This window comes from Camelina sativa, chromosome 9 (genome assembly GCF_030686135.1).
Source record: "Camelina sativa cultivar CO46 ecotype springtype chromosome 9, ASM3068613v1".
In the NCBI taxonomy this organism is placed as follows: domain Eukaryota; kingdom Viridiplantae; phylum Streptophyta; class Magnoliopsida; order Brassicales; family Brassicaceae; genus Camelina; species Camelina sativa.
Window position 1 is genome coordinate 35668072 of NC_141888.1, and position 24117 is coordinate 35692188.

Genomic DNA, 24117 nt, shown 5'->3' on the forward strand with positions numbered 1-24117 from the left:
TGGCAGATCTGGGTCTCGAGACTTCGGGTGTCGATCTGGCTCACTGGTGGGTTCGTTGGCTTGGTAGAGAAGTGAGGGACTGGAGATGTTTCTTTCGGATCTCCGGTGATGGTTAAATGCTCATGCATCGGACTTGGCTTCGCTCACTCCACTCGAGGCGGTGCTTTGCGGTTGATTGTTGTTGTTTGTCAAGTAAGGCTGGGATGTGCTTCAGTGAAGGTTCGGGTTTCAAGATGCAACAAGAGAGAGGTAAGACTTCTTCTCCGTCACCGGAGTGGTGTGGTTTCTCCGGCATGTGTTACGGCTGTGGCCCTATCTCGGCGGTCGAAGGGCTTCGGATCTGGTTCCTCCTGGTTTGAAAACGCCATTGGATATGCAGAGAAGCCTTTCACGGCTCAACCGTCAAGATTAGTGGCTGCGGCAGCGGCGGAAGGCGCATACGGATAGGTGGGTTTCCCGGTGAAAGTCTCGGTGGTTAACTGTATGTCCTTTTTTAGGATCTTAGATGGCTTACATGGGTTATGGTTGTTGAGAGGTTGATCTGAGCCACCTCCTCTCTCTAACCTCCATGTTTTGTTTCCACCGGACCGGATTGAAGTCGTTTTTGCCTCGGGAGAGTTTCTCTGGTTGCATAGATTCGGAGTCCAAGGGCTTGGGTCCGAGTACGTCGATTTGCTAGGTAGGGGAGTCGATGTTCATTGGGTGGCGGAGAGTCGACGGATTGGCCTATTCTGAAAGCTTTGTGGTGGGTTTGAATCGCCGCTTGGAGAAGGTTGTGCGATAGGATTCAACCGGATCCGGCGGCGGAGTCACAAAACGGTGGGGCTTGCTTTCGTCGGTGCTAGTAGGCATGATCCCTTGCCTCTGTTTAACCGCCTGGAACCAACCTTGTTTTTCTGTTTCTGTTCGCCGAAAAATTCTCCGTTTTGTGACTGTTGTCGTTTTGTAACCGCAGGCCTAAGCCCGTTAGGGACGGCCCATTAATAATAAAACTCTGTTTATTAAATAAATAAATAAATAAAAAAAAAATCAATTAATGAAAACTCTTAGAGGGGGTATTGAACTTGGATTTGGTAGAATTTTGTAGGATTTTAATAATTTAGAATTTTGAAAGATTTGATTGAGTTTTTAGGAGATTTGATTAGTTTTTAAGGTTTTTATATTTAAAATACAAGAAAATGAATGTGATTCTGTAAGATTTTATTATTAAATTTTAGGTGATTTTAGAATGATTTGGAACACACAAAAAAAACTTTATGTACATAAAAGAGACGACTACTTTATGTACATGCTAAGGAGGTTTACCAGGCAAATTTAGAGACGAGTAAGGGCGATAGAAGACCTGGTAGGGTGGAGCGGTTGATCGCATGGGTCCGTCCTAGGGAAGGGTGGTGTAAAGTTAACACCGATGGGGCGTCTAGGGGTAACCCCGGGTTAGCAACTGCAGGAGGAGTTTTGCGGTCTACTACTGGGGATTGGTGCCGTGGGTTTGCTTTGAATATTGGTATTTGTTCGGCACCATTAGCAGAACTTTGGGGGGTTTACTACGGTTTGGTACTGGCTTGGGAGTGTCAGATGAGCTGTGTTGAGTTGGAGGTGGACTCTGAGGTGGTTGTTGGTTTTCTACAGATAGGGATCAGTAATTCTCATCTGTTGTCATTCCTAGTGCGTTTGTGATATGGCTTTCTTGTAAAGAACTGGACAGTTCGAATTTCTCATGTGCATAGAGAAGCTAATCGTCTAGCAGATGGATTAGCTAACTATGCGTTTTCCTTACCGCTTGGGTTTCATTATTTGGACGTTTGTCCGGTAGATTTGTCTTTCATTCTGTTAGAAGACTCTAATGGGACTGCGATCCCACGCTTTGTTTCGTTGTAATTTTTTTTTTTTCTAAATAAATTGTAGGGGATTTAATCCCCTACGGCCTACCAAAAAAAAAAAAAAAAAGAGACGACTACTTTTTATAAAGTGACAAGCTGTTGTGTAAGGGCTTCGAGTTTTCTGGACATGAGATATGTGGTACACTTGTCATACAACTCCAGAGCCCTTCTCTCCTAGCGTTGATGTTTTCTCTCATTCTTTTGGCGAACTTTCTCACGCTTGTCATTGTCTACACCTGGTATCACCTCCTGCTTGAGAATGAGGTTGGTTGTGAACTTCTCCTTGTGATCTTCCGAGTCGCCCGAGCAGCTATCGTTGTTGGAAACAGAATCAGACTCAACCCCATTATTCACATCAGACTCGTGGTCTATACTGCGGAAACGACCATACTGAAGTAGTGGGTCAGAAGAAGCAACGGAGACAGAATCAAGAACCTGAAATGTTCCTAGAAGAGGATTATAAGCATTAGCTGCCATACTACTGGTATTCCCATTAAGCGAAGGCGAAGGCTTTGGTGATGCCTTGTGAGCTGCTTCTTTCCCAATTTTTTTATCCTTTGACTTAGACTTAGTTGCTGGAGACATCTCCGCAAAGAACATCAATACAACACCTAACGTATCAAGAAATGAGCAAAAATAGTCAATAATAATAAGATGAGATACTTGTTCTTTCTAAGACTACAACACAGCCCCCCTATTGTATGATTCTCCTAAAAAGCTACAACAAACACATGGACAGAAGAAGATACAAGAAGATACAAGAAGAACCCACAAGACAAAACTTGAAAGGTAAGACCAGTAAAATAGTGAAATGATACTTTTTTCCAAAGAAGAAATGAGCAAAGCATGCGAAGAGGCCTCAAAGCGAGGAAGGGGAATTACAAATACAGAGCGAAAGAAGGTGAAATCAGGAAAAAGGAAATGGACCGACCAACATAAGCTTTCTGATTTCTCTTTTAAGTTTTTGGCAGCAAACAAAATTGACCCAGAAGAAGATTTAGAGAAATTGGGCGAAATCCCGAAGACGGACGATAATACGAATTAACAAAAACAAGGAATCAAAAGAGAGAAGAAGCTGGACCTGTTGTGTAGCGAATAAGCTGGACCTGGTATCACCTCCTGCTTGAGAATGAGGGGAAGATTGGTTGTCTTGTCCTTGTGATCTTCTGACTCGCCCGAGCAGCTACCGTTGTTGGAAACAGAATCAGACTCAACACCTATTGACATCAGCGTGAGACCAAGACCCAATTCCAATTGCCGAGAGAACCTGTAAACATTCCAATTGGCGAGAGAGAAACGATAGAGGAAGTCTAGTCAGAGATGAGGATTGAGGAATACACAATACCCCATTCATCGGTGGTGGGATTGGAGCAAATGAGTGGGGAAGAGTCGGTTCTGCTTCAATTTTGATTTCCTAGTAGTAAATATATATATATATATATATATATATATACATATATTTTTTTTTTTCTAAAATCCTTTCAAATTCTACCTCAAAGGCTGTGATTTTGAGGAAGACATTTTTCAACTAGAAATCCAAAAAAAGTCTTGTAGAATCAATGTAAAGTAGCATTTTATAAAAAAGTTATGAAATTTTGAATAACAGTAGATTTTAAGTCAGTTTTATAAAATAACAAGAGATTGTAAGTTATTTTAAATGATTTTACATAAATCTAAGTTGAATAACAAAAGATTTTAAAAGATTTTACATAAATCTAAGTTGAATAACAAAGAATTTTAAGAACACTCTAAAATTTTTAAAATACAAGTTCAATACCCCCTCTTAATACTCATGTGACATGCGTATCGTGGGTGATGACTATCTTAAACTTGGGCTTGTATGATTAGTTTCGTTTACTCGTTTAGCTTACAAGGCTCCAAGTAATGTTTCCCATGACTATGGCGATGAACATTGTGAGTGGAGTTAATCGAGCTTACAGTTTCTCAGAAACCACATCAAGCTTTTCTCCACAGATAAGTGATAATGCGTGGTTTAGTTAGTGATCATGTTTCAAAGGAAATAGTTGTATATCTACAAAATCAAAGTCTCAGTTAAGAAAAAACACCTAGAAATCGTGTGACATGCGTAGCGTTAGTGATCACTATCGTTTGCTTTGAATCACATGATAAGAAGACTCGCATTGCCAAACAAAGCCAAATTCTTTTGGTAGAAAATTCTCACAATCTTTTGATATGTGTATCCTTAGTCATATGAAATTGCTTACTAGCTAGCAAACATATAATGAAGAATACAGATGTAAACCTTTGAAATCTGTTGAACAGCAAAACTGTGAAACAGAGAGGTTTGCTTGTGCCGATTTCAAACGCTGTCGTTTAATGGAATCAATTCCACGAATACAGTAACTGTGTTGCTGACTTGGCTTAATATAACACGATGAATTACCGCCAACACCAAACGCCACCGTTTTGTAACTTTTTTTTCCCCTCCGCCCAAAAAAAAAAACTAAATCCGCCTCATGAAACAGCGGGTCCATCAATTAGGTCGACCCGGACTTTCGAAATTCGAATGAACCGGGAACAGAGATTGATCAGTCGTACACCCAACTTGTTCTACCTGGGGGATGGAAACACCGATTGGGCGTCAAAAAGGTATATTCCGGCGAGACGCAGATTGAGTAGAAGCGAATAAACGCCATTGTGGATGAAAGTGAAACAAAAAAAAGTGATAATGGATCGCCAAATTTTGTGGGAATATAAGAGACGAGAGGATTTTGTTTGCAATTTTTGACAAGGAGAGGTGTTGCTTAGTAAATAGTACATACTTATAATTTTATCTGGAAATTAAAAAGTCTTTCTATAAACCAAAAACTAGTATGGAATATTCGGGGGAATGTGAATTGAAAACAAGGAGGATATATGAATATGAAAATATATTCGCACCAAGAACGGCTAAGCCAAACGCAGGGACAGGGAGAGGTCAATGGAGTAAGAAAGAGTGTGACATAAAATCGAGATTATAAAACAGACTTTATAAAGTAAATGGACAAGAACCGATAGAGTCGGATAAGAGACAAAAAACAAAAAAAACAGAAAGCGGATCAAACGAAGCTATCCCGATCGATCCAGGAAGTTCGTCATGGTTCTTCTTACAAGTAAGTTACCTTGTCAATTTCAACCTTTTGTCTTTTTGTTTGTAATTTTCTCCATCTGGGTATGGCTGTAAACTTGATTGATTGCTTATATCGCATTCGATTTGCCGATTTGCCAGTTTGCAAAACATTATCTTTTACCCTCTGACATTCTTGCTCATCCATAAAACTGAATAGTAGCCAATAGGTTAGGTTGAGATGAAGAAAGAAAGAATCTGGATTTGTTTATTTCTCATATGGTCTCATATCTATCTATTTAATTGGCTTTGTTTCCTAGTCCACTACAAAGTTAAAAAAAAGTTTGGGTTTTTTTTGATCTGTTTTTGGTTTTTGTTTCTGCTATAAGTAAAATTGTAATACAAAGTGGTTGGTTATTGGTTATCTTACTTACAGAATGCTTACCCTTGATCTGGCTATCTCTACTTACTGTGTGTGCTGGGAGGACATTGTACCCACTCCCTGGTAAAGAACCTCAAACTGTTAAGCTTCCACTTCAGACTTCACGTCCCTATAACATCGCACACAGAGGTTCCAACGGAGAGATCCCTGAGGAAACTGCAGCTTCTTACTTGGTATTACCCTTTCTTGATCCATTTCTCCTTCTGCTTATTTGAAATGGATCTTCTTCCCTAGAGTATTGTTGCTCTAAACCACTTTTCTGTTTTTTTTTTTTCATAGAGGGCAATTGAAGAGGGTACAGACTTTATAGAAACAGATATCTTATCATCCAAAGATGGTGTGCTTATATGTTTCCATGATGTTATCCTTGACGAGACAACCAATGTTGCTACCCACAAGGAGTTTGCTGATCGTAAAAAGACATATGAGGTGCAAGGATTCAACGTCACTGGCTTTTTCCCTTGTAAGTTACCTTTCATTTTCCTGAACAGATGCTCGCTCATGGTTTCATTTGCTTCAGCATTCACTTATTTGAATTAGATATTTGCTAACAAGCGGTTCCTCTTTGATTGCTTGTAGTTGATTTTACTCTCAAAGAACTGAAGACACTCCGTACAAAACAGAGATATGCTTTTCGAGACCAGCAATATAACGGTTAGATAATTCTTTCTTTCCTAGATTTAGCTGTTGAAAGAAATTATAAATTCGCTTGGTATAGGGAGCATTTAACCACGACCATCTCTTGTTTGTTGTATTGCAGGAAAGTACCCTATCATTACATTTGAAGAATTCATTGCCATTGCTCGGGATGCTCCAAGAGTTGTTGGGATTTATCCTGAGATCAAAAATCCTGTTTTAATGAACCAGCATGTGAGTCACAATCCTCTTCCAAGATTGACTCCTACTTTGCTGAAATTCTTTAGATTGACTCACACTCCCCTGAAGGTGAAACCTTAACCGTTTGCTTCTATCACTTTTATATATTTGCAGGTCAAATGGCCTGGTGGTAAGAGATTTGAGGATAAAGTTGTGGAGACGCTTAAGAAGTATGGGTATGGAGGCTCATATTTGTCCAAGAAGTGGTTGAAAAAACCATTATTTATTCAGTCGTTTGCACCAAGTTCACTCGTGTACATATCAAATTTGACAGACTCGCCAAAAGTCCTTCTAATAGACGATGTTACCATGCCAACACAAGACACTAACCAGGTCAATGCTCTGCTCTTGATATTGTTTTTTTTTATTCTTGAAAGTTCTTTTGCTTCTAGTAAAAGTGACTGATGTTCCTTCTTGCCTTTGCAGACATACGCAGAAATCACATCAGATGCGTATTTTAACTACATCAAGCAATATGTTGTGGGGATCGGACCATGGAAGGATACAGTTGTTCCAGTAAATAACAACTATATGATAGCCCCCACAGATTTGGTCAAAAGAGCTCACACACATAATCTACAGGTAGGATTTAAGATTCATCTGGAGACTGAGAGTCACTTACACATGCTAATAACTTCTTGACCATGCTCTTTGTGTTACAAATTCAGGTGCATCCATATACGTACAGGAATGAACACGAATTCATACACTTTAACTTTAGCCAAGACCCATATAAGGAGTACGACTACTGGATCAATGTGATTGGAGTTGATGGACTCTTCACTGATTTCACAGGCAGTCTCCATAACTTTCAAGAATGGACATCTCCATTACCTGATACCTCCAAGTCCCCACGACAGCTTCTGAGTCAAATTGCCTCATTGGTCCTCCCTTATGCAAAGGCTTGAAGTTCCACATCAACACCTATCAGAAACCTATTGTTTCCCATTAATTGTGTAGAATAAATTCTTAATGATAACACAATTGTTAAGAAGCAGAGGAGTCTTGAAGATAAAATCAAAGAAAAAAAGACACAACCTTATCAAACTGTAATTGTTTACTTCACAAGACACAAAGGTTAAAAACGATTTTTGTTAATCTTGGAACAAACTTCTATAATACGTAGAAGAAGAAAACGAATTCTCTATCAAACTGAAACGATAGTACACAAATCAAACTCAATTCCTTCAGAAAGATGTTTCATTTAGACGCAGAAGGTTGTGCAGCAAGGGAAGCAAGACAGCCATTTGGGTTTGTGATTAGGTGCACGATCAGCTTCTGCTTTGGAAGCTACTGATTTAGGAACTTCCTCTTTCTTAAACCCTTCATCTCCACCAGCCGCATCATTTGAAATCTTTGGTGTCTCTGGCAGCGAAGGCTTCCTCTGCTTATTTTGAGGCGTGGAACCTTGCAGCCCTCCCTTGTCTGCATTCCCCAATCTACGTAATGAGCAACCAGAAAAAGATGAGAAAAAAACACATTTCTATTTGGTGACATGAAAACAGATGATTGTAATAAGTTTGATTGCTTACACTGGAAAAGCGAAAGACTTGAGGCTGAAATCTTCCGTGCGACGAGAAACAGAACGATCCAGTTTATTCGTTTTGTTGTTGTTGTTGTTGTTGTTGTTGTTGTTGTTGTTGTTGTTGTTGTTAGCAGCTTCATTAGCCATGATAACCTCTCTTATACTAGCTGCAGCTTTTTGTTCGTCTTCTTTACTTGCGCGGTAAGCTTTGTCTGTTTCAGCTGCTTTTTTGCCTATATCAACCGGAGTTTTGGCCTCAGCCACCACTCCTCCTCCTCCTCCCCCGGCTCCTCCTTGGTTTGCGTTTTGGGGAGGGGATGGTGAAGGGGAATTCAAAGGAGGAGTAATTGGTGAAGGAGGCTGAGGAAACGTGAGCTCGCCCGATTTGAAATAATCTCCTCCGTTGAAGCTATTGTTGCCCATATGAATGCTGAAAAGAGATTCATTAGACATAGTGCTCCATTCAACTGGAGCTGTAGAGGTTGTTCTTGCGAATACATGTGAAGGGATTCTATAAGGAGGTGTAGTAGGGCTCGAGGTCGTTGTCGTTGTTGTTGTGTTGTCTGTAGATCTCTCCATGACTTGTATCGGAGGAGATTGATCTACGTTGTTGTTGCTGTTTAGATTCTCATCAGGTCGTGGTTCGGCTTCTATGGAAGAACAAGACGACGAAGAAGAAGAAGATAGTCGTGAGATTGGATCTTCTGTCTCAGGTTTAGATGCTACGTTTTGATTCGTGGGGTTAAAAAAACTTTGTTCTTGAGATTCCATGATAAATCCAACGACGTAAGAATCTGTTTCTTGGGTTTTAAACTATTTTTCTTGCCAATGTTTTTTCAATCTGCAACGTAACAAAGAATTATAGATTTCAGTTTCATGCATCAAAAGATAAGAAACACAAAAAAAAAAAACATTAATGACAATTTACGAAGAGGTTTAGTCAGCCTTACGTTTCAGAAGATGACGATGAACACAAGCAACAAGAGATTTAATTTTAGAAAATGACAGAAGGTGTTTTTTTTTGGGTTTTGGAATTTTGAAATTGAGAGTTTAAAGGGACATGCACGCGTCAAGGAGTTTTTTTTTTTTTTTTTTGCTTACTGAAAATAATAAACTATTTTTCGCCATTTGCTAAGTAAAGATGAAAAAGATTTGATCATTTTAATCCGGTTTCCGGTTTAGAATCAATTTGATTGGTTTATATTAACCGGGTCAAAATAAAACTCAAATCAGCTGGTGAATCCGAACCAACGGTCAAGATTAATGAAAAGTAAATCAACGGACAGGATAAGCGAAACGCTTTACCATAAGCCTCTCTGGTATACACACATTTGGTTTCAGGGTTTTCACTACTGGCGAGAATTGAAAGACGCTTCCAGAGAGAGATCATCATCTCCGTTAAACCCTAGAGAGTGAGTTTTACTGTCTCTCGTCGATTCTTCTACTTTTATGGATGGATTCGATTTTTTTGTTGTTTATTCTGATGCTTCATTTGTTTGATCCGAAGTTAGATTGTTTTCTGTTTGTTGATATTTTTTGTTTACGAATCTCGTCTGCAAGCTTGATTTCGAGTTTAGATGTGTTTATTGGTGATTCATTTCATGGTTCTGACTACTAATTGACGCGATTTATGAGGTTTAGTGAGTTGACCTTTGACCTTTGTATGATTTTGTTAATCTTGTTGTGAAATTCTCACCTTCGAACTGATGATTGTTGCTGGAATTAGAAATTTTGTAATCTGATATTGTGTCTCATACGTATAGCAAAACAAGAGAACAGATCATGAAGTTTTTTAGTAATTTTCTTGTATTGTGCATGATTTTATTCTGTGAAAGAAGTCTTTTTTCTTACTTTTATTGACGATTGAATTGATGGGTCTCACGTATTTATTCATGAGTTTTCTCTTATGATTCTGGATTTTGGGAAATGCTATATATATTTTGGTATGTCCTTAGTTTGTCTAACCATTAAGTGAATGCTCTTTCGTTTGCTTCCAGAATACGTGTTTACTCAACATGGCTTTCTTAAGTAAAGTTGGAAGGATATTTAGTCAGACCAGCTCTCATGTCACTGCCTCTAGCTCAATGCTACAGACCATCCGTTGCATGTCTTCGTCGAAAGTCTTTGTTGGAGGTGATTACATCTCTATTTCCGTTGTGTGAGAGAGTACTCTCTTTTTTTTTTTTTTTCTGTTTCTCTCTGCTTGTTTGTCTCAAAATTGTCTATGTTGCTTCAGGTATCTCCTACAGCACTGATGAGTTTGGCTTAAGAGAAGCTTTTAGCAAATATGGAGAAGTTGTTGATGGTAAGCTAGCTATCTCCTTTTACGTTATTTCAAAGATCTAACCTTTTAAGTTTTAACTCCTGCTTGCTTCTGAATAATTTTCGTCGTTTTACTCTTGGCAGCTGACTAATTTTTATTAATTGCAGCGAAAATTATTGTGGACCGTGAAACTGGCAGATCAAGGGGTTTTGCTTTCGTAACATTTACTTCAAGCGAGGAGGCTAGTAATGCCATGCAATTGGATGGACAGGTAACAAATAAATGTTGTAGCGTCTTTTGATACTCAAGTGTCGTGTGGCTTATTCCTTTGTCATTTCTTTTCCTTTTCTGGCTCAGTCTCTTGTTCTGTAAGTTTTACCATTTTCAAAAATCGTTGTGCCCTGACGATTCATGTTTCTAGAACACTTTAGTTTTTGTCCTTTCAAAAAGTTGGCGACATAGATAGTATAGGTGTCATCATCTAGCTAGAAATGCAATTCATCCGTTAAGCAGTGACTTGCTCTTTCTTAATAAAGAGCTGAAATGTGGAGCAATATATCATTCTGTTTCTGGATTGTATATCTCGCTACAAAAGAAAAAAGCTTTGTATTAAGGTTGTGTCTAGACTCTAGATGATTCAGAAAACGTTGAAACTGCACCTTCTTTGTTTAGCATTGTCAATTGGTCATTTTTTGTTTTTTGTTTTTGGCTTGCATACAGGACCTTCATGGTCGAAGAATTAGGGTGAATTACGCAACCGAAAGAGGAAGTGGGTTTGGAGGAAGGGGATTCGGTGGTCCTGGTGGTGGATACGGTGCTCCAGATGCTGGTTACGGAGGCAATGCCGGTGGTTACGGGGGAGCTTCTGGTGGTTATGGAGGTAATGCTGGTGGTTACGGAGGGAACCCTTCTTATGGTGGAAACGCTGGTGGTTATGGAGGTAACTCTCCTTATGGTGGCAATGCCGTTGGTGGGGGTTATGGAAGCAATTTTGGCAGTGGGGGCGGATATGGTGTTGCAGGTGGTGTTGGTGGAAGTGACAACTTTACCCAAGGCAGCTCCACTAATGCTGGCTTTGATGAAAAGTTTGGCAGCAACCAACCATTAGGCAACGATACAGATCATCAGCTTGAAAGCGGTTTAGGGGGAGATGAACAATTTGGTGGCAGTGACAATCAATTTGGTGATGCAGAGAACGGTAAAACAGAGAATGGTCCAGATGGGTTTGATCATACTGACGATGGTGATGTTGCTAAGAGAGCCTAGTCTTTCTCTACAATGTTGAGCCTTCCTACGTTTGCATCACTACTGAAACTTTTGTTTTGTGGGTTCAGTCATGTTCTGAAACTAATGGAAGTTTCTTAATATCTATCTACATTTGACGTTTGTGGTTGTTTTATCATGTAGGAAACCTCTATTGTTGGTCGCGTTTTGTTTTCTTGTTTTCTGACATTTGAGGCCAAATAATAAAAACTGTAATAACTTATATAACAATTGAAGATCTTCTACTAAAGAGTACTGATTGAATGATTTAACAAGATTCTCAAAATTGAAGACGATCCAATCTACACTGGTTTGCAACTTGAAAATCAAAGAAGAGTGATTTTCCCAAAAAAAAAAAAAAAAAAAAGAAGAGTGATTATGTCGTTTACGGCTCTCGTTGGTTAATTTCTTGGAGAAGAGTTATGAACTGATGAAAATTACAATTTTACCCATAAGATTTTTTTTTCTGAAAATATTAAAAAAATATATTTTTAATTGTTTTTCAGTAAATCGTTGCGGTTCACAAATTAGTATTCGTCGCCGGTCACGGCGAATTTGGGAGAAGCGCAACTGTGCTTTCATTAAAACCTCATAAACCCTAACAAACAAACTCGTGGAAGGTTCGAGAAGCTTCAGTAACGGAAATGGCGAAGAAGAGCTCCGATTCGAGCCATGAGCAACCTCCTTTGAGTTATCGTAAGAGCGTCGAAATCAAAGCCACGCCGGATCAATTTTTCGGTAAGCGACGAGTCTCTCTTCTTCTCCATCATCGTTCTCTTTGGTTTGTTGATGCGGAAATCGTTGTAGATTTGATTGATGATCATGATTACGCTGAAACCATGAGTTTTTTTTTAGCGGAAACGTTGAGATTTCGTCTGGTGATTGTTGATCATGTTCAGTGGCATTGATTTTTCAATCTCGTCGGAATCCAATAGTTGCAAGTCTGGTCAATTAGTTTAATTTTCAACACATTGAATCGTTGATGTAGTTTGGAGAGAGTTCTTATGGGGAGGTTTAGCTGGAGCTTTTGGAGAAGGGATGATGCATCCTGTTGATACTCTCAAAACCAGACTTCAAAGTCAGATTATCATGAATGCAACTCAGGTATGATTAACCAGACATCACTTTCAGTGGCCTTTTTGGGAGTGTATCATCATCTCTAATCGTGTTTAGTTGTTGATTTCAGAGGCAAAAGAGCATTCCGCAAATGCTCCGGACTGTCTGGGTTGGTGATGGATTGAAAGGTATATCATCCAAGTATGATCGTATTATATATTCCATTCTCTTTGTGAAATATATAAAAATGTATTCCCCTTTTCTATTCTTGAGGCATGCCTATCTGTGATTTACTGTCCTACTTGTCATTGTTCTAAGCAGCAGACTGTCTATGCTTTACTTGTTTGTGCTGCAAACTTGGAACAGAAAACTATCTATGCTTCTTATTTTTTGTTTAAATACATTGCTACTGACCTTATTTTAGGCTTTTATAGGGGCATTGCTCCTGGAGTCACTGGATCTCTTGCAACTGGAGCAACCTACTTTGGCTTTATTGAGTCCACAAAGAAATGGATTGAAGAGTCTCATCCCAGCTTAGCAGGGCACTGGGCGCATTTTATAGCAGGAGCTGTTGGTAGGTTATCTAACTGTCTCTCTCACAGTCATCTTATCATTGAAATAATTGTAAAGATGGGAGGGATACATATGTCCACTCAATTGCAAATTGACTTAGAATGCCAAGCATGCAGCAGAAATGAAACTTTATACCACCTGGCTGAAAATTCATATATCAGAAATGTGATGATTCTACCTTACGGATATGGTGGGTCTTTATTAGATAATATCCAGGTTTTCACCAAACCACACAAGATTAAGGTTGCAAGAATTGCTGATTGCTTACTTGAGAATATATAGAAGTGCAATTTTTATTACTCTATCATGAGATGTCATTGACTGGTCTTGTTGTGAATATCATCATGAAATATTGTGGCTGTATGTTTTTCATACCCTTCATGAGTCTTTCCCTGTTTCAGGTGATACACTTGGTTCTTTCGTATATGTTCCTTGTGAAGTCATAAAGCAGCGTATGCAAATTCAGGGCACTAGTAGCTCCTGGAGCTCTTTTATTTCGAGGAACAGTGTTCCGGTGAAACCAAGAGGTGACATGTATGGTTACTATACTGGTATGTTCCAAGCTGGATGCTCAATATGGAAAGATCAAGGGCCTAAAGGACTTTATGCTGGGTATGTAATTTTTGTTGAGGCTATATGATGCAAATTGGAAACATCATTCAAATTGTTGCAATCGTGTCAAGAGACCCATGTGATAATTATTTTCCTTCTTCCGCTGGCAGATACTGGTCTACACTAGCGAGGGATGTGCCTTTTGCTGGTCTTATGGTATGACTAGAGTGAAAGTGTTACCTCCATTCATCTTAGGGTCCTTGTTCTCATGTTCGTTCGGTTTTCCCTCTCAGGTAGTGTTCTATGAAGCATTAAAGGATTTAACAGATCAGGGAAAGAAAAAGTTTCCACAATATGGAGTCAACAGTTCGATAGAGGGTCTCGTATTGGGAGGATTAGCTGGTGGTACGTTAGAATGAAATCAGAAGAATCCGTTTCAAATAGCTCATCCAACATACTGACCCATGTCAAATTAATGTCTCTCCAGGACTAAGCGCGTATCTGACAACTCCACTCGATGTTGTAAAAACAAGACTGCAAGTGCAAGGATCAACAATCAAGTATGTCTCATGTTCTTAACAGATACCAATGATCATCTAAATAGCATCCCAAGTAGATTGAAGAACTTATTTAGATTGAACTTGGAAATCTGGTTGAATTTTAGGTACAAGGGATGGCTGGATGCAGTTGGACAGATATGGAGGAAGGAAGGTCCAGAGGGTTTTTTCCGGGGAAGTGTCCCAAGGGTCATGTGGTATATTCCAGCCTCAGCACTCACCTTCATGGCCGTTGAATTCCTTAGAGATAATTTCAGAGAGAAAGGTAACAATAACAACAATGTCGTCTCAAATTTGAGCATAGAAAGGAAAACATCTTCTTCTTCATCAGTACGTGAAGTTGGTGAGAATTAGTGAGATCCTTTTCTCCAAGTATAAAGAAAGAGCGAGGAGTATTCAGAAACTTGTCTGTAAAAATGGCTTCAATGTTTTGTTTGCTCTTCTAAGATACTACTACTTGTTAACAACAACAATCTGATCTTTTCTTTAATAAGATACTTTTTCTTTAGTTTCCGTTTTATATTAAGCCCTTGAAGATAAAGAATGAAATTAATTATAAGACTAAAGACAAAATAGTCTAAACCCTAAAAAAAAACAAGGAGATGGCGTCTTCGTCGTCTCGCTCGGAGAAACGATGCCACTACGAGGTTCTCGGAATCAGCAAGGAATCTTCGCCGGACGAGATTAGATCCTCTTATCGGCGATTAGCTCTACAGCGTCATCCGGACAAGCTTATGAAAGCCGGTGGGTTATCTGAGGCTGAAGCCACCGCCCAGTTCCAAGAGCTCGTACACGCTTACGAGGTTCTATCCGATCCCAAGGAACGAGCCTGGTATGATTCTCACCGATCTCAGATTCTATTCGCAGACCATGGCTCAGCCGGTGGCTCGAAATCAGGTGGAATGCCTGGGGGCTCTGTTCCGGATCTATTCGCTTTCTTCTCCACCACTATGTATTCCGGGTATTCAGATACAGGGAAAGGATTCTACAAGGTGTACTACGATGTGTTCAACAGTGTTTACCTAAACGAGATTAAGTTCGCGAGAACGTTAGGTTTGAGGATGGATTCTGTGAAGGAAGCTCCGATTATGGGGAATCTAGAGAGTCCTTACGCTCAGGTGACGGCGTTTTATAATTACTGGTTAGGTTTTTGCACTGTTATGGATTTCTGCTGGGTTGATCAGTATGATGTGGTGGCTGGACCTAACCGGAAATCGAGAAGATTGATGGAGGAGGAGAACAAGAAGCTGAGGAAGAAAGCTAAGAGAGAGTATAATGATACAGTGAGGGGTTTGGCAGAGTTTGTGAAGAAGAGGGACAAGAGAGTGATTGACATGATGGTGAAGAAGAATGCTGAGATGGAGAAGAAGAAGGAGGAAGAGAGGGAGAGAAAGAAGAAGATGGAGAAGGAGAGATTGGAGAGAGCTATGAACTATGAGGAGCCTGAATGGGCAAAGGCTCAAGAGGGAGAGGAGGAAGGGGCAGGGTTCAATGTGTTGGGAGAGGAGGAGGATGATGATGCAGAGAGGAAGAATGAGCAGCTCTATTGCATTGTTTGTAGCAAGAAGTTCAAAAGTGAGAAGCAGTGGAAAAACCATGAACAGTCGAAGAAGCACAAAGAGAAAGTGGCGGAGTTGAGAGAGTCACTCACTGATTATGAAGAGGAAACAGAGGAGGAAGAGATTGATGGGCCATTGGACCCACCTGAAAGTGTAGAGCAGCTGCATGAGAAGTTTCAGGAGGGGTTTAATATTGACGGGGAAGAAAAAGATGTTGAGGAGGAAGTTGCTGGTGAAGCTGATGAAACTGATGATGAGTATTTTGGGGCGGAGGAGGATATGAAAGGATCTAGTGAAAGTGAGGATGAGGATGTCGATGACGAGATGAGTCTACTCAAGAAAATGGTATCTGGGCAGAAGAATAAGCGAAAGAATGCTGTATCAATAGAAGAAGATGAAGTTGAAGTCGAGATTGAGAGGGACACAGCAGAGTTCAGCGAATTTGATAACCAGAAAAGCACAGGTAAGAATAAAGAAGCGAAGGAGGAGAGAAATAAACATGATGCTGGAAAAGAAATGGCAGATGATACCAGCAAAGTACAGATACCTGAAGATGACGATGATCCAGACGAAAATGTGAATGCAACGGACTCAGCTTCCATAGCCTTTGAGGATGCTCAGAAGGATGATGCAGATTCAATGCAGTATGATAACAGGAAGAGCACAGGACGGAGGCGCAGAAGCAAGAAGGGTAAGGATAAGAATAACAATGGCGGAATAACGGAAAAGAGCAGTGAAGCTGATGATACTACTCCGTATGTAAATCGAGACATGGAGGCGCAGGATTACAAGAAGGTTCCAAGGTCAAAGAAATCCACCAGAGGAATGAAAACCAAGGTAAAATCTTTCTCCCCCTTGTAGCATCACTAAATCACATATTTGGTGTGATAATTCTTGGAACTCATATATATATCAAAATGCAGGGCACGACGAAGAAAAACAGTAATAATGAATGCGATAAATGTGGGGAGGAGTTTGAGTCGAGGTTGGTTCATTAGATATTTTTTCTTTCGTCATTTCTCTTATTCTCCAGCAGTGTGTTGTATCATGCAAATGTTGACCCACCATTTATCTACCATGCGCAGAACAAAACTACATAAGCATTTGGCTGATAGCGGTCATGCAACAGTGAAATCCCGATGATCTATTTGCTCATTTTATAGTGCATCTAAGGATTATGCAGAGAAGAACCAAAGATTGGTTGGAGAATTGCATTCTTTGATTAAATTTATACACGGACACAATGAACAAGGGGGATAGATAGCAAATATGCTACGTTTTGACATTGTTGTAGTGCAAACGAATTGATGACCAAACTTTGTGTACCAACTGCTTGTATGTTTGAAGCAATGATTTTGCAGAGAAGAATTCTATCAAAGCTTGGCTGGAGAATTGCATTTTTTTCTTTGATAACTAAACAATAGTTTTAACTATTCAACCTGTCAACCCCATGTTTGGCATCAAACTGCTCTTGTATGCCTCATTGTTCTCAAAGAAATTGACTCGTGGGGTGGGTAAAAAGATTTTATTTTTAATGGGTAAGCAGAGATTAAAGAGAATAATTCATGCTTAATTTCCAGAGTTTGAATACAGCGTGGAGGACAAAAAAGCATTCATCAAGTCTCACTAAAAAGCACATGATCTTGTCAACAACTTTCAAAAACTCTGCAAAACACCAAACGTACAATATAATCCTGCAGATATAAGAACACTACACATGACTTTAAAGCTGAGAGCACCAGTCCCTAGCATTCTGGAACATCTTCAACCACGGACTCGGCCCAGCTTTCTCAACGTCCCAGCTTGTTGGGTACCATGGAAACTGCCACATCAAGAAACAACGTTCAGGATGAGGCATCATCGCCAAATGTCTCCCATCAGGTGAACATATAGCTGCTATTCCCAACGGTGAACCATTGAGGTTAAAAGGGTAAGCTTCGGTCATGTTCCCATCATCATCACAGTATCTCAATGGTGCCAAATCTGAGTGAAGCATATGGTCCAAGACTCCTTCGTCCGGGAAATAAGCACGCCCTTCTCCATGAGCCGCCCAAACCCCTAAAGTACTTCCCTCCATTCCTTTCAGCATTATGGATGGTGAGTCCTTTATGGTCACGCTTGTGAACCTGCACTCAAACCTTCCTGATTCGTTGTGAACAAACCTTGGCTGCGACGTGTCAAGTGACCCGCCAAGTTGAGGACCTGGAACCCATCCTAACAGAGCCATCAACTGACATCCATTGCAGATTCCAAGACTGAACGTGTCTGGTCTTTTGTAGAACTCCTGAAATTGACTCAATACAGGCTCGTTGAACCTTATTGAAGCAGCCCATCCTTTGGCTGAGTCAAGAACATCTGCATAACTGAACCCTCCGACAAACACAATACCGCGGAACTGATCAAGGGTGATATCTCCGGCTAGAAGATCAGACACTGTCACATCCCAAGGTTCAAAACCAGCAGCATAAAACGCAGCCGACATTTCTCTGTCTCCATTGCTGCCTTCCTCTCGGATCACAGCTACTTTTGGCTTAACATCTGAGAGCATAGACAATAAACAAAACGTTTTCATCAGTAAAAATAAGCACTATATATGACTAAAGAAAAAGAAAAAAACCTCATTGGAGCGATCATACCCTGAGACATATAGTTACTGTTGGTCGAGGAAGGAGTAAATGAGAGTTTCCAATTAGGCTCATGCCTGAACTTCAAACCTTCCTTCTCCATCTCTACACAAGATGCCAATCGTTGCAGCTTTTCCAACTGGAAACTGGTGTCTTCCCACATGTCTCTGAGGAATGACGTTTTCTCACTCAAATGAGTAATCCCATCCACTTTTACCTCTATCAACGGTGAATCAGTGACGTTTCCAATGATCTCAGCAGTAACATAGAAACCACGGAGTTTTTCCATCACAGCGTCTAGGTTTTTCTTACTAACCTCCATCACGAGACCAAGTTCTTCAGAGAACAAAGTCTCAAAAAGGCTAATTCCATTCGAAGCCAAGTCGAGATTTATACCTTTGTTTCCAGCAAAAGCCATTTCCAAAGCTGCTACTACTAGTCCACCATCACTGATGTCGTGTCCAGCAGATACCAAGTTTTCAGCAATGAGAGCTTGAATGCCCTCAAAAACCTTTTCCAGATATGAAACATCATCAAGATCAGGACAGTCGTTTCCAATCTGACCGAAGACCTGAGCCAGTGCAGATCCACCTAATCTCCGCTTTCCCTTAGCCAAATCAACATGCAAGAGAATTCCATTATCATCTCCTAGCTTTAGATCCGGAGTCACTGTCTTTGTTATGTCTCGACAGGTAACATACGCACTAATCACAAGGTTTCCTGGAGCTTTAACAACCTCACCATCCGCATGAGCTGCCATTGAAAGACTGTCTTTTCCACCATCAATTGCAATGCCAAGTTTGATCATCGCTTCAGATAGAGCAATTGCAGCATCGTACATCGCTGATCCTTCTCCTTCAAGCTTGGCAGCATACATCCAGTTACCACTGGCTTTAACATCATAAAGTGAAGTGACCTGTGCCCAAACCAGATTTGTCAAAGCCTCTCCAACAGCTAGTCTAGCCATGGCTTTTGGATCAAGCAAGCCTTTGATTGGTTGCTCGCCAATGGCACATGCACCACCTGTTAGATCTGTGAACGTCTGTGCAATAACTGCAACATCAGCAAGAGTGATCTGCAATGGTCCAACTGTTTGCTGCTGGGCAACAAGACCTGTCACACATCTATCCACTTTAGTTGTCAAGAACCGCTTCGAAGAAACTGATGGTAATCGCAGAACCCTTTTCAAAGAATCCATCAATGTAATCCCAGGAGCAATATCCAGTGGCTCCCGAGCATAAGCAATGCGGTTGAACTCAAACGTCTTCTTAGGCATATCACCAAGAACCTTCTCAAGTTCAAGATCCACAGCAGGTGAAGGTTGAGGTAGCCCTTCTTTACTGCACTTCGCTGCAGCTGTGCTGTCAATTAAAGTACAGCGACCTCCTCCATTAATTGTTCCAATCACAGCCATCGAAAGCCTTTCCCTCTTACAGATCGATTCCAAAATCTCCCGGCTCTCAGCTTTCACCAAAATCGCATCTTGCTCTTGATATTCTGCTCCCCAGATCTCCAACACTGACATCGTATGATCACCAACAACAACCGCTCTTATGTCAATCTCTGCACCCTGTGGATAAATAATCTCTTTGACAACATTGCAGTTTCCACCAGCACCTTGATCATGTATGCTGATAATGGGATTCTTGTCACCCATCTCAATACAAGCACGGACAACACGGTACAACTTCTGTGACATCTCAGCATCTCCACGTTGCACAGCATTGAAATCAAGCTCTGCATCATTCTGACCACTAACCATACTTGAAGCTGCTCCTCCTCCCATGCCAATACGGTAAGCAGGTCCACCAATCTTAACAACAAGCATCCCAACCTCTGGCTCCCCTTTAGTTATATGAGTATGATCAATCTGTCCAATCCCTGCACTGAACATAATTGGCTTCAACCATTCTCGTCTATCCCCACTTGGTAGTCTCATTCCAAATGTCCTGGTATATCCCTGAATCATAGGCTCTCCGAATTTGTTCCCATAGTCAGATGCACCATTACTAGCGTCGATGAGTATCTGTAGAGGTGAGGCTAGGTTCGATGGGTATTGGAAAGACGAGTCTTCCCATGGAGCATAAGATCCTTCCATGTTAAGGTTACCAACACAGTAACCAGAAGTTGATGCAACCACAAAAGAACCTCTTCCTGTTGCATGTGTATCCCTGATTCGACCTCCAGCACCTGTCTCAGCACCAGGATAAGGAGCCACAGCACAAGGGAAATTATGGGTCTCAGCAGTAAACAATATGTCGAGATCACGTGCACTGACATCAAGTAGGCACACAGAACCAGGCAGTAGAGGCCGTAACTGGTTCACCAGGAAGCCTCTAATAGCACTAGAGTTATCCTTAAACCCAATCACAGAATTATTTCGATTTTCCTGCAAATTCCAACACAAAAGAGAAGAGTGAATTAATTTGAACTAAAAGTTTCAAACTAAAGAACATTGAGAGAAATTTTTGACTGGAGTCCTTTATTGTTACCTCCCAAGTGCTCTTTACAATCTGCATAAGAGACTTATCCATAGGCTTTCCATCAATAACCATGTTGCCAGCAAAGAACCAATGTCGACTGTGCTCGCTGTTGGATTGAGCGATATCAAATAGCTCCACATTGGTAGGATCACGCTTGATGTCCTCTCTGAAAAGTCTAGTATAATACTGTAAATCTTGCTCATCAAAGGCTAAACCCATCTCCTGGTTAATTTCTTCCAGCGCCTTCCGACCTTTCTCCATCACAGGCACAAGCTTCACTTCCTCTGGAACAACATTTGTCTCAAATGAAACCAGCTTTTGAGAGTACACACACTCGGTCATCCTGTCATGTACCATCGCAGCAAATTCCTTTATTTGGTTTTCCAACAGTGGCTCCTTGCTGAACAAGAGGTACCTCCTCGACCTTTCCAAGCGAGTAACCTCGTTTAACCCACATGCTCTACATATTGAAACAGCATTGGTGGACCATGCTGTTGTAAAAGACAATCTAGGACCAACTTCAATGATTACAGCATGGAGTCCTTCCTGCTTCTTCTTCTCAAGAAAGCTATCAGCACCTGAAATTTAACTCAATCATCAATAACAGATAACCCCCAAAGAATTATGTAACCAAAGAGAAAAAAAGTAGCATGAGAAGCAAAAAAGTACCTAAATTTTCTGGCTCAAATGTTTCTTGAAGAATCCACTTAAGAACCGAGACCTTGTCATCTTTTAACTCCGATTCAAGCCCAATATTGAAACATTGTTCTGTAGTCAAACTGACAATCTGGTTGGAGATTTTTGTTTGAACCGCCTTGAGGAGTTGAGCATTTGCGCTTTCTTGAATCAAAGGCACACGATAGAAATGGATAACCTCAGCAGCAGGCTTCTCAACCAAGCTCGGTAGCTCATCAGCAGAAACAAAAGAACCAGCAGAAACAGCTGCTTTAGGCTTATTAGGTTGAGCAGAACATCTCAAGCTAACAGCTTTTGCTCGATTCAGAGACAGCTGCGAAGCTCTCGTTCTAACAGAACCCCACAATTGACTTGTTGAGCTCCGCTGCAAAAGCATCGCTTGTCTATTTGAACCCTGCAAAAACCAGTAACTCGTTAAAACGAAAACAGTCCGGATGACAAATAAGATAAAGTCCCTACGAGATTAGAGTCCTAAGTTGCATAACTCTCTCCAAATACAACATCAACACAACTTCAACTTCTCAACATAGTACTACTGTTCGAAATCATCACTATTACTAATCAATCCACGATAAGTATAAGCAGTAGAACGAGGGTAATTAAGTTGATCAACCAACCAATAGATGCTACAAAACTTGGACCACTTGAAAAGAATAAGTAAGAGAATACTTACGTTTAGGAACAGAGCCGCACGAGTTGCTTGGGAGGTATTCATCGCGAGAGAGAATAACAAAAGAATGTGAGGAAAAAAAGGGGTTTAGGGTTTTTGCTCTGCTGCTGTCTTAACGGGACAGAAGCTCCGACTCCGAGAGAGTACGGCAGTCGACACACAGTTCTTGTCTGGTCATCTCAACGAATCTTAGGTTTGTTGGTATTTATTTTGTTTACAGGAGAACAAAATTCTGATTCTTTTTTTAAAGTTTAGCCCAATAAAGGTCCAATGGGCCGACATCAACTCGGGTTTCAAGTGTTTCTAGGAGGTACCACTTCTTGCTCATGTTCTTTAATTTTTTTCTTCTTTGTTTCCTTTTTTGACAATATTGTATTGTTTCTCATGTTTTTGTTTATTTTGAGTGATTTTCGATTTTGTGACTATAGCACATTCTAAAATTCTGGGATTAAAAAATGTTTGTAAGAGATGATAACCAAAAAGTTTAATTAGTGATTTAAAAATTTCCAATAACTTTCTTATTAGTATTTATTATTGCCTATTGATGTCATGGGACTTCGCCGATTATATTACATTCCATTGAACAATTAAGAAATGAGACCATAAGATTCATATGTTTGAACTCTCAATATAATGGGGGAGAAAACGATGCTAATTTTGGGATCAAAAACAAAATCCATGATCAAAGTCTATTTAGAGAATCTCCAAAACACTTCAAACAAAGAAAGGAAATGCTTTCAATATCAAATACAAAATAACAAACTAGTGAACAAAACCAAGGAGGGCTAAAATATAAGTTTCCATTGCTTCATATGTTACTCGGATACATGAAGACTCTCACCTTGGATCCCTGAAAGAAAACAAGGAATGAATGTCCAGTTAAAAAAAAACCCCAAGCAAAAGATTTCACTTCTCCACAAAAAAGAATGACAGAACGGTTAGAGAATATGTTTTAAGTACCATGGACTTAGGAGGCAAGTTCGATGTGAATTTGGCGCGGACAACACCACTGTTACCGTGAGGCCTGGCAACTTTTCCCCAGATGCAACGGTAGTGGCTACCGTTCTTCTTTGTCTTAGCCTTGTAAATGTAAGCCATCCTCTTTCCCTTGTACCAGTTCACCTCCTCTTGGGTGTTGACACCTTCGATCTGGACAAGCGATGTGTTTGGATACTGGTTAGACTTGGACCTGCACATTCAATTATATGTCAAGACTAGTAGCAGTATTAATCGTTTAGACTCGGTAGTACAGAATGCTATTGAACTATTTAACTCAGTTAACAACTCCATAGTATAGACTGAATGATACAGACAATACCCTAAAATAAAAATGTCGGTAAAGTCTTCTAAGATAATGTAGACCGCTAACTAGACAAGGAGTCTCAAATTTCAATGGGGAGATGCTACAACACACAAACAAAAGTTTTGATTCTGTGAAATGTCTAAGAAAACTACTTTGATCAAAAACAGGACACTAGGATCTTTGTTTACATAGGACACGATTCTATGAATTTCACTTGCATAAACTACTCACCAAGGTTCATTATATAAAATGTTATTGAAGCCAAATCAAATACTAAAGAGAATAAAGAAATGGGTCACCTTTTGTATCCGAGGATGGTTCCTCTCACGTAGAGTCTGCAAAAATTTTGACGAAGAAAAAAAATCAGAGTTTTCCAATCATTGTACAATATACGAGAGAGCAAAATGTTCCATTACAATCCATAAGATAAATTACTAAACAGTGAAGAGTCAAGTCTAAGGCAATACAAGAGAAGCTGAGTGAGGAAAACAGAACAAACGAGCAAATCTCAAATGACACCATTAGAGAAAACGAGCTTGGTTGTGATAGATCAAACTCGAAGAAGAAGAAAAAGAGAATAAGAAGAAAGACCTGACACGTTCTCCTTGGCGTTCCTTCACCATTTTCGATTCCGCCGAATAACGAAGAAGTCTGCTGCTACTCAAGATGGGGAGAACGAAGAAGAAACCCTAATTCATCATTTAGGTTTTATATATTGCTCCTCCCCC

At 40.2% G+C, this 24117-nt stretch overlaps 7 protein-coding genes and 1 long non-coding RNA gene across 10 annotated transcripts; 4 read left to right on the top strand and 4 right to left on the bottom strand.

The window, feature by feature from the left end:
- Positions 1–1863: 1863 nt before the first annotated feature.
- LOC147939193 (uncharacterized) lies at positions 1864–3301 on the bottom strand. Its single transcript, XR_015565809.1, has 3 exons — positions 3226–3301; positions 2962–3147; positions 1864–2491 (listed from the first exon to the last, which is right to left on the bottom strand). It is a non-coding gene; the product is annotated as an uncharacterized LOC147939193 (long non-coding RNA).
- Positions 3302–4295: 994 nt separating this feature from the next.
- On the top strand, positions 4296–7312 carry LOC104713059 (glycerophosphodiester phosphodiesterase GDPD5). Of its 2 annotated transcripts, XM_087463728.1 has the most exons (9): positions 4700–4836; positions 4890–4993; positions 5384–5562; positions 5669–5852; positions 5969–6043; positions 6150–6259; positions 6380–6598; positions 6692–6847; positions 6934–7312. In XM_087463728.1, exons 2-9 carry the CDS (start codon positions 4978–4980, stop codon positions 7171–7173), a joined length of 1179 nt encoding a protein of 392 aa, XP_087319854.1. In that variant the 5' UTR covers positions 4700–4836; positions 4890–4977; the 3' UTR covers positions 7174–7312. The 2 variants fall into 2 exon arrangements, with proteins under 2 accessions (XP_010428404.2, XP_087319854.1); XM_010430102.3 differs by having other exon boundaries at positions 4296–4993.
- LOC104713058 (uncharacterized) lies at positions 7285–8800 on the bottom strand. 2 transcript variants are annotated; one of them, XM_087463729.1, is made up of 3 exons: positions 8741–8800; positions 7798–8631; positions 7285–7704 (listed from the first exon to the last, which is right to left on the bottom strand). In XM_087463729.1, the coding sequence occupies exons 2-3, from the start codon at positions 8559–8561 to the stop codon at positions 7470–7472; spliced, it is 999 nt and encodes a 332-aa protein (XP_087319855.1). In that variant the 5' UTR covers positions 8562–8631; positions 8741–8800; the 3' UTR covers positions 7285–7469. The 2 variants fall into 2 exon arrangements, with proteins under 2 accessions (XP_087319855.1, XP_019085311.2); XM_019229766.2 differs by lacking the exon at positions 8741–8800 and having other exon boundaries at positions 7798–8735.
- A 239-nt stretch (positions 8801–9039) lies between these two features.
- Positions 9040–11566, top strand: LOC104713060 (glycine-rich RNA-binding protein 5, mitochondrial). Its single transcript, XM_010430103.3, has 5 exons — positions 9040–9202; positions 9788–9923; positions 10027–10095; positions 10221–10324; positions 10774–11566. The coding sequence occupies exons 2-5, from the start codon at positions 9806–9808 to the stop codon at positions 11317–11319; spliced, it is 837 nt and encodes a 278-aa protein (XP_010428405.1). The 5' UTR covers positions 9040–9202; positions 9788–9805; the 3' UTR covers positions 11320–11566.
- A 23-nt stretch (positions 11567–11589) lies between these two features.
- LOC104713063 (uncharacterized) lies at positions 11590–14562 on the top strand. Its single transcript, XM_010430105.3, has 9 exons — positions 11590–12054; positions 12305–12420; positions 12503–12560; positions 12797–12946; positions 13347–13557; positions 13668–13713; positions 13791–13902; positions 13985–14057; positions 14162–14562. The coding sequence occupies exons 1-9, from the start codon at positions 11961–11963 to the stop codon at positions 14406–14408; spliced, it is 1107 nt and encodes a 368-aa protein (XP_010428407.2). The 5' UTR covers positions 11590–11960; the 3' UTR covers positions 14409–14562.
- On the top strand, positions 14465–16991 carry LOC104713061 (DNAJ protein JJJ1 homolog). Its single transcript, XM_010430104.3, has 3 exons — positions 14465–16450; positions 16537–16598; positions 16699–16991. The coding sequence occupies exons 1-3, from the start codon at positions 14657–14659 to the stop codon at positions 16754–16756; spliced, it is 1914 nt and encodes a 637-aa protein (XP_010428406.2). The 5' UTR covers positions 14465–14656; the 3' UTR covers positions 16757–16991.
- Positions 16992–17162: 171 nt separating this feature from the next.
- Positions 17163–22304, bottom strand: LOC104713064 (putative phosphoribosylformylglycinamidine synthase, chloroplastic/mitochondrial). Its single transcript, XM_087463730.1, has 5 exons — positions 22090–22304; positions 21390–21810; positions 20730–21298; positions 18250–20626; positions 17163–18151 (listed from the first exon to the last, which is right to left on the bottom strand). The coding sequence occupies exons 1-5, from the start codon at positions 22129–22131 to the stop codon at positions 17337–17339; spliced, it is 4224 nt and encodes a 1407-aa protein (XP_087319856.1). The 5' UTR covers positions 22132–22304; the 3' UTR covers positions 17163–17336.
- A 416-nt stretch (positions 22305–22720) lies between these two features.
- Positions 22721–24113, bottom strand: LOC104702153 (large ribosomal subunit protein eL33y). The gene is made up of 4 exons (XM_010417976.3): positions 23981–24113; positions 23689–23724; positions 23047–23275; positions 22721–22936 (listed from the first exon to the last, which is right to left on the bottom strand). The coding sequence occupies exons 1-4, from the start codon at positions 24010–24012 to the stop codon at positions 22895–22897; spliced, it is 339 nt and encodes a 112-aa protein (XP_010416278.2). The 5' UTR covers positions 24013–24113; the 3' UTR covers positions 22721–22894.
- Between the last annotated feature and the right edge of the window lie 4 nt (positions 24114–24117).

Excerpts from the sequence above, each read along its gene's own strand:
- LOC104713059 (XM_010430102.3), top strand. Across the intron at positions 6,044-6,149 it reads TCGAGACCAGCAATATAACG|GAAAGTACCCTATCATTACA; the intron begins GTTAGATAATTC and ends GTTGTATTGCAG. Across the intron at positions 6,260-6,379 it reads CTGTTTTAATGAACCAGCAT|GTCAAATGGCCTGGTGGTAA; the intron begins GTGAGTCACAAT and ends ATATATTTGCAG.
- LOC104713058 (XM_087463729.1), bottom strand. The coding sequence starts at position 8,561 with ATGGAATCTCAAGAACAAAGTTTTTTTAACCCCACGAATCAAAACGTA. Across the intron at positions 7,705-7,797 it reads AAGTCTTTCGCTTTTCCAGT|ATTGGGGAATGCAGACAAGG; the intron begins GTAAGCAATCAA and ends CTCATTACGTAG.
- LOC104713060 (XM_010430103.3), top strand. The coding sequence starts at position 9,806 with ATGGCTTTCTTAAGTAAAGTTGGAAGGATATTTAGTCAGACCAGCTCT. Across the intron at positions 9,924-10,026 it reads GTCGAAAGTCTTTGTTGGAG|GTATCTCCTACAGCACTGAT; the intron begins GTGATTACATCT and ends ATGTTGCTTCAG. Across the intron at positions 10,325-10,773 it reads CCATGCAATTGGATGGACAG|GACCTTCATGGTCGAAGAAT; the intron begins GTAACAAATAAA and ends GCTTGCATACAG.
- LOC104713063 (XM_010430105.3), top strand. The coding sequence starts at position 11,961 with ATGGCGAAGAAGAGCTCCGATTCGAGCCATGAGCAACCTCCTTTGAGT. Across the intron at positions 13,903-13,984 it reads ATTGGGAGGATTAGCTGGTG|GACTAAGCGCGTATCTGACA; the intron begins GTACGTTAGAAT and ends ATGTCTCTCCAG. Across the intron at positions 14,058-14,161 it reads GTGCAAGGATCAACAATCAA|GTACAAGGGATGGCTGGATG; the intron begins GTATGTCTCATG and ends GTTGAATTTTAG.
- LOC104713061 (XM_010430104.3), top strand. The coding sequence starts at position 14,657 with ATGGCGTCTTCGTCGTCTCGCTCGGAGAAACGATGCCACTACGAGGTT. Across the intron at positions 16,451-16,536 it reads CCAGAGGAATGAAAACCAAG|GGCACGACGAAGAAAAACAG; the intron begins GTAAAATCTTTC and ends ATCAAAATGCAG. Across the intron at positions 16,599-16,698 it reads GGGGAGGAGTTTGAGTCGAG|AACAAAACTACATAAGCATT; the intron begins GTTGGTTCATTA and ends TACCATGCGCAG.
- LOC104713064 (XM_087463730.1), bottom strand. The coding sequence starts at position 22,131 with ATGAATACCTCCCAAGCAACTCGTGCGGCTCTGTTCCTAAAC. Across the intron at positions 21,811-22,089 it reads GTGCGGCTCTGTTCCTAAAC|GGTTCAAATAGACAAGCGAT; the intron begins GTAAGTATTCTC and ends TGGTTTTTGCAG. Across the intron at positions 21,299-21,389 it reads ATTTGAGCCAGAAAATTTAG|GTGCTGATAGCTTTCTTGAG; the intron begins GTACTTTTTTGC and ends GTTAAATTTCAG.
- LOC104702153 (XM_010417976.3), bottom strand. The coding sequence starts at position 24,012 with ATGGTGAAGGAACGCCAAGGAGAACGTGTCAG. Across the intron at positions 23,725-23,980 it reads CGCCAAGGAGAACGTGTCAG|ACTCTACGTGAGAGGAACCA; the intron begins GTCTTTCTTCTT and ends AAATTTTTGCAG. Across the intron at positions 23,276-23,688 it reads ACCATCCTCGGATACAAAAG|GTCCAAGTCTAACCAGTATC; the intron begins GTGACCCATTTC and ends TTGAATGTGCAG.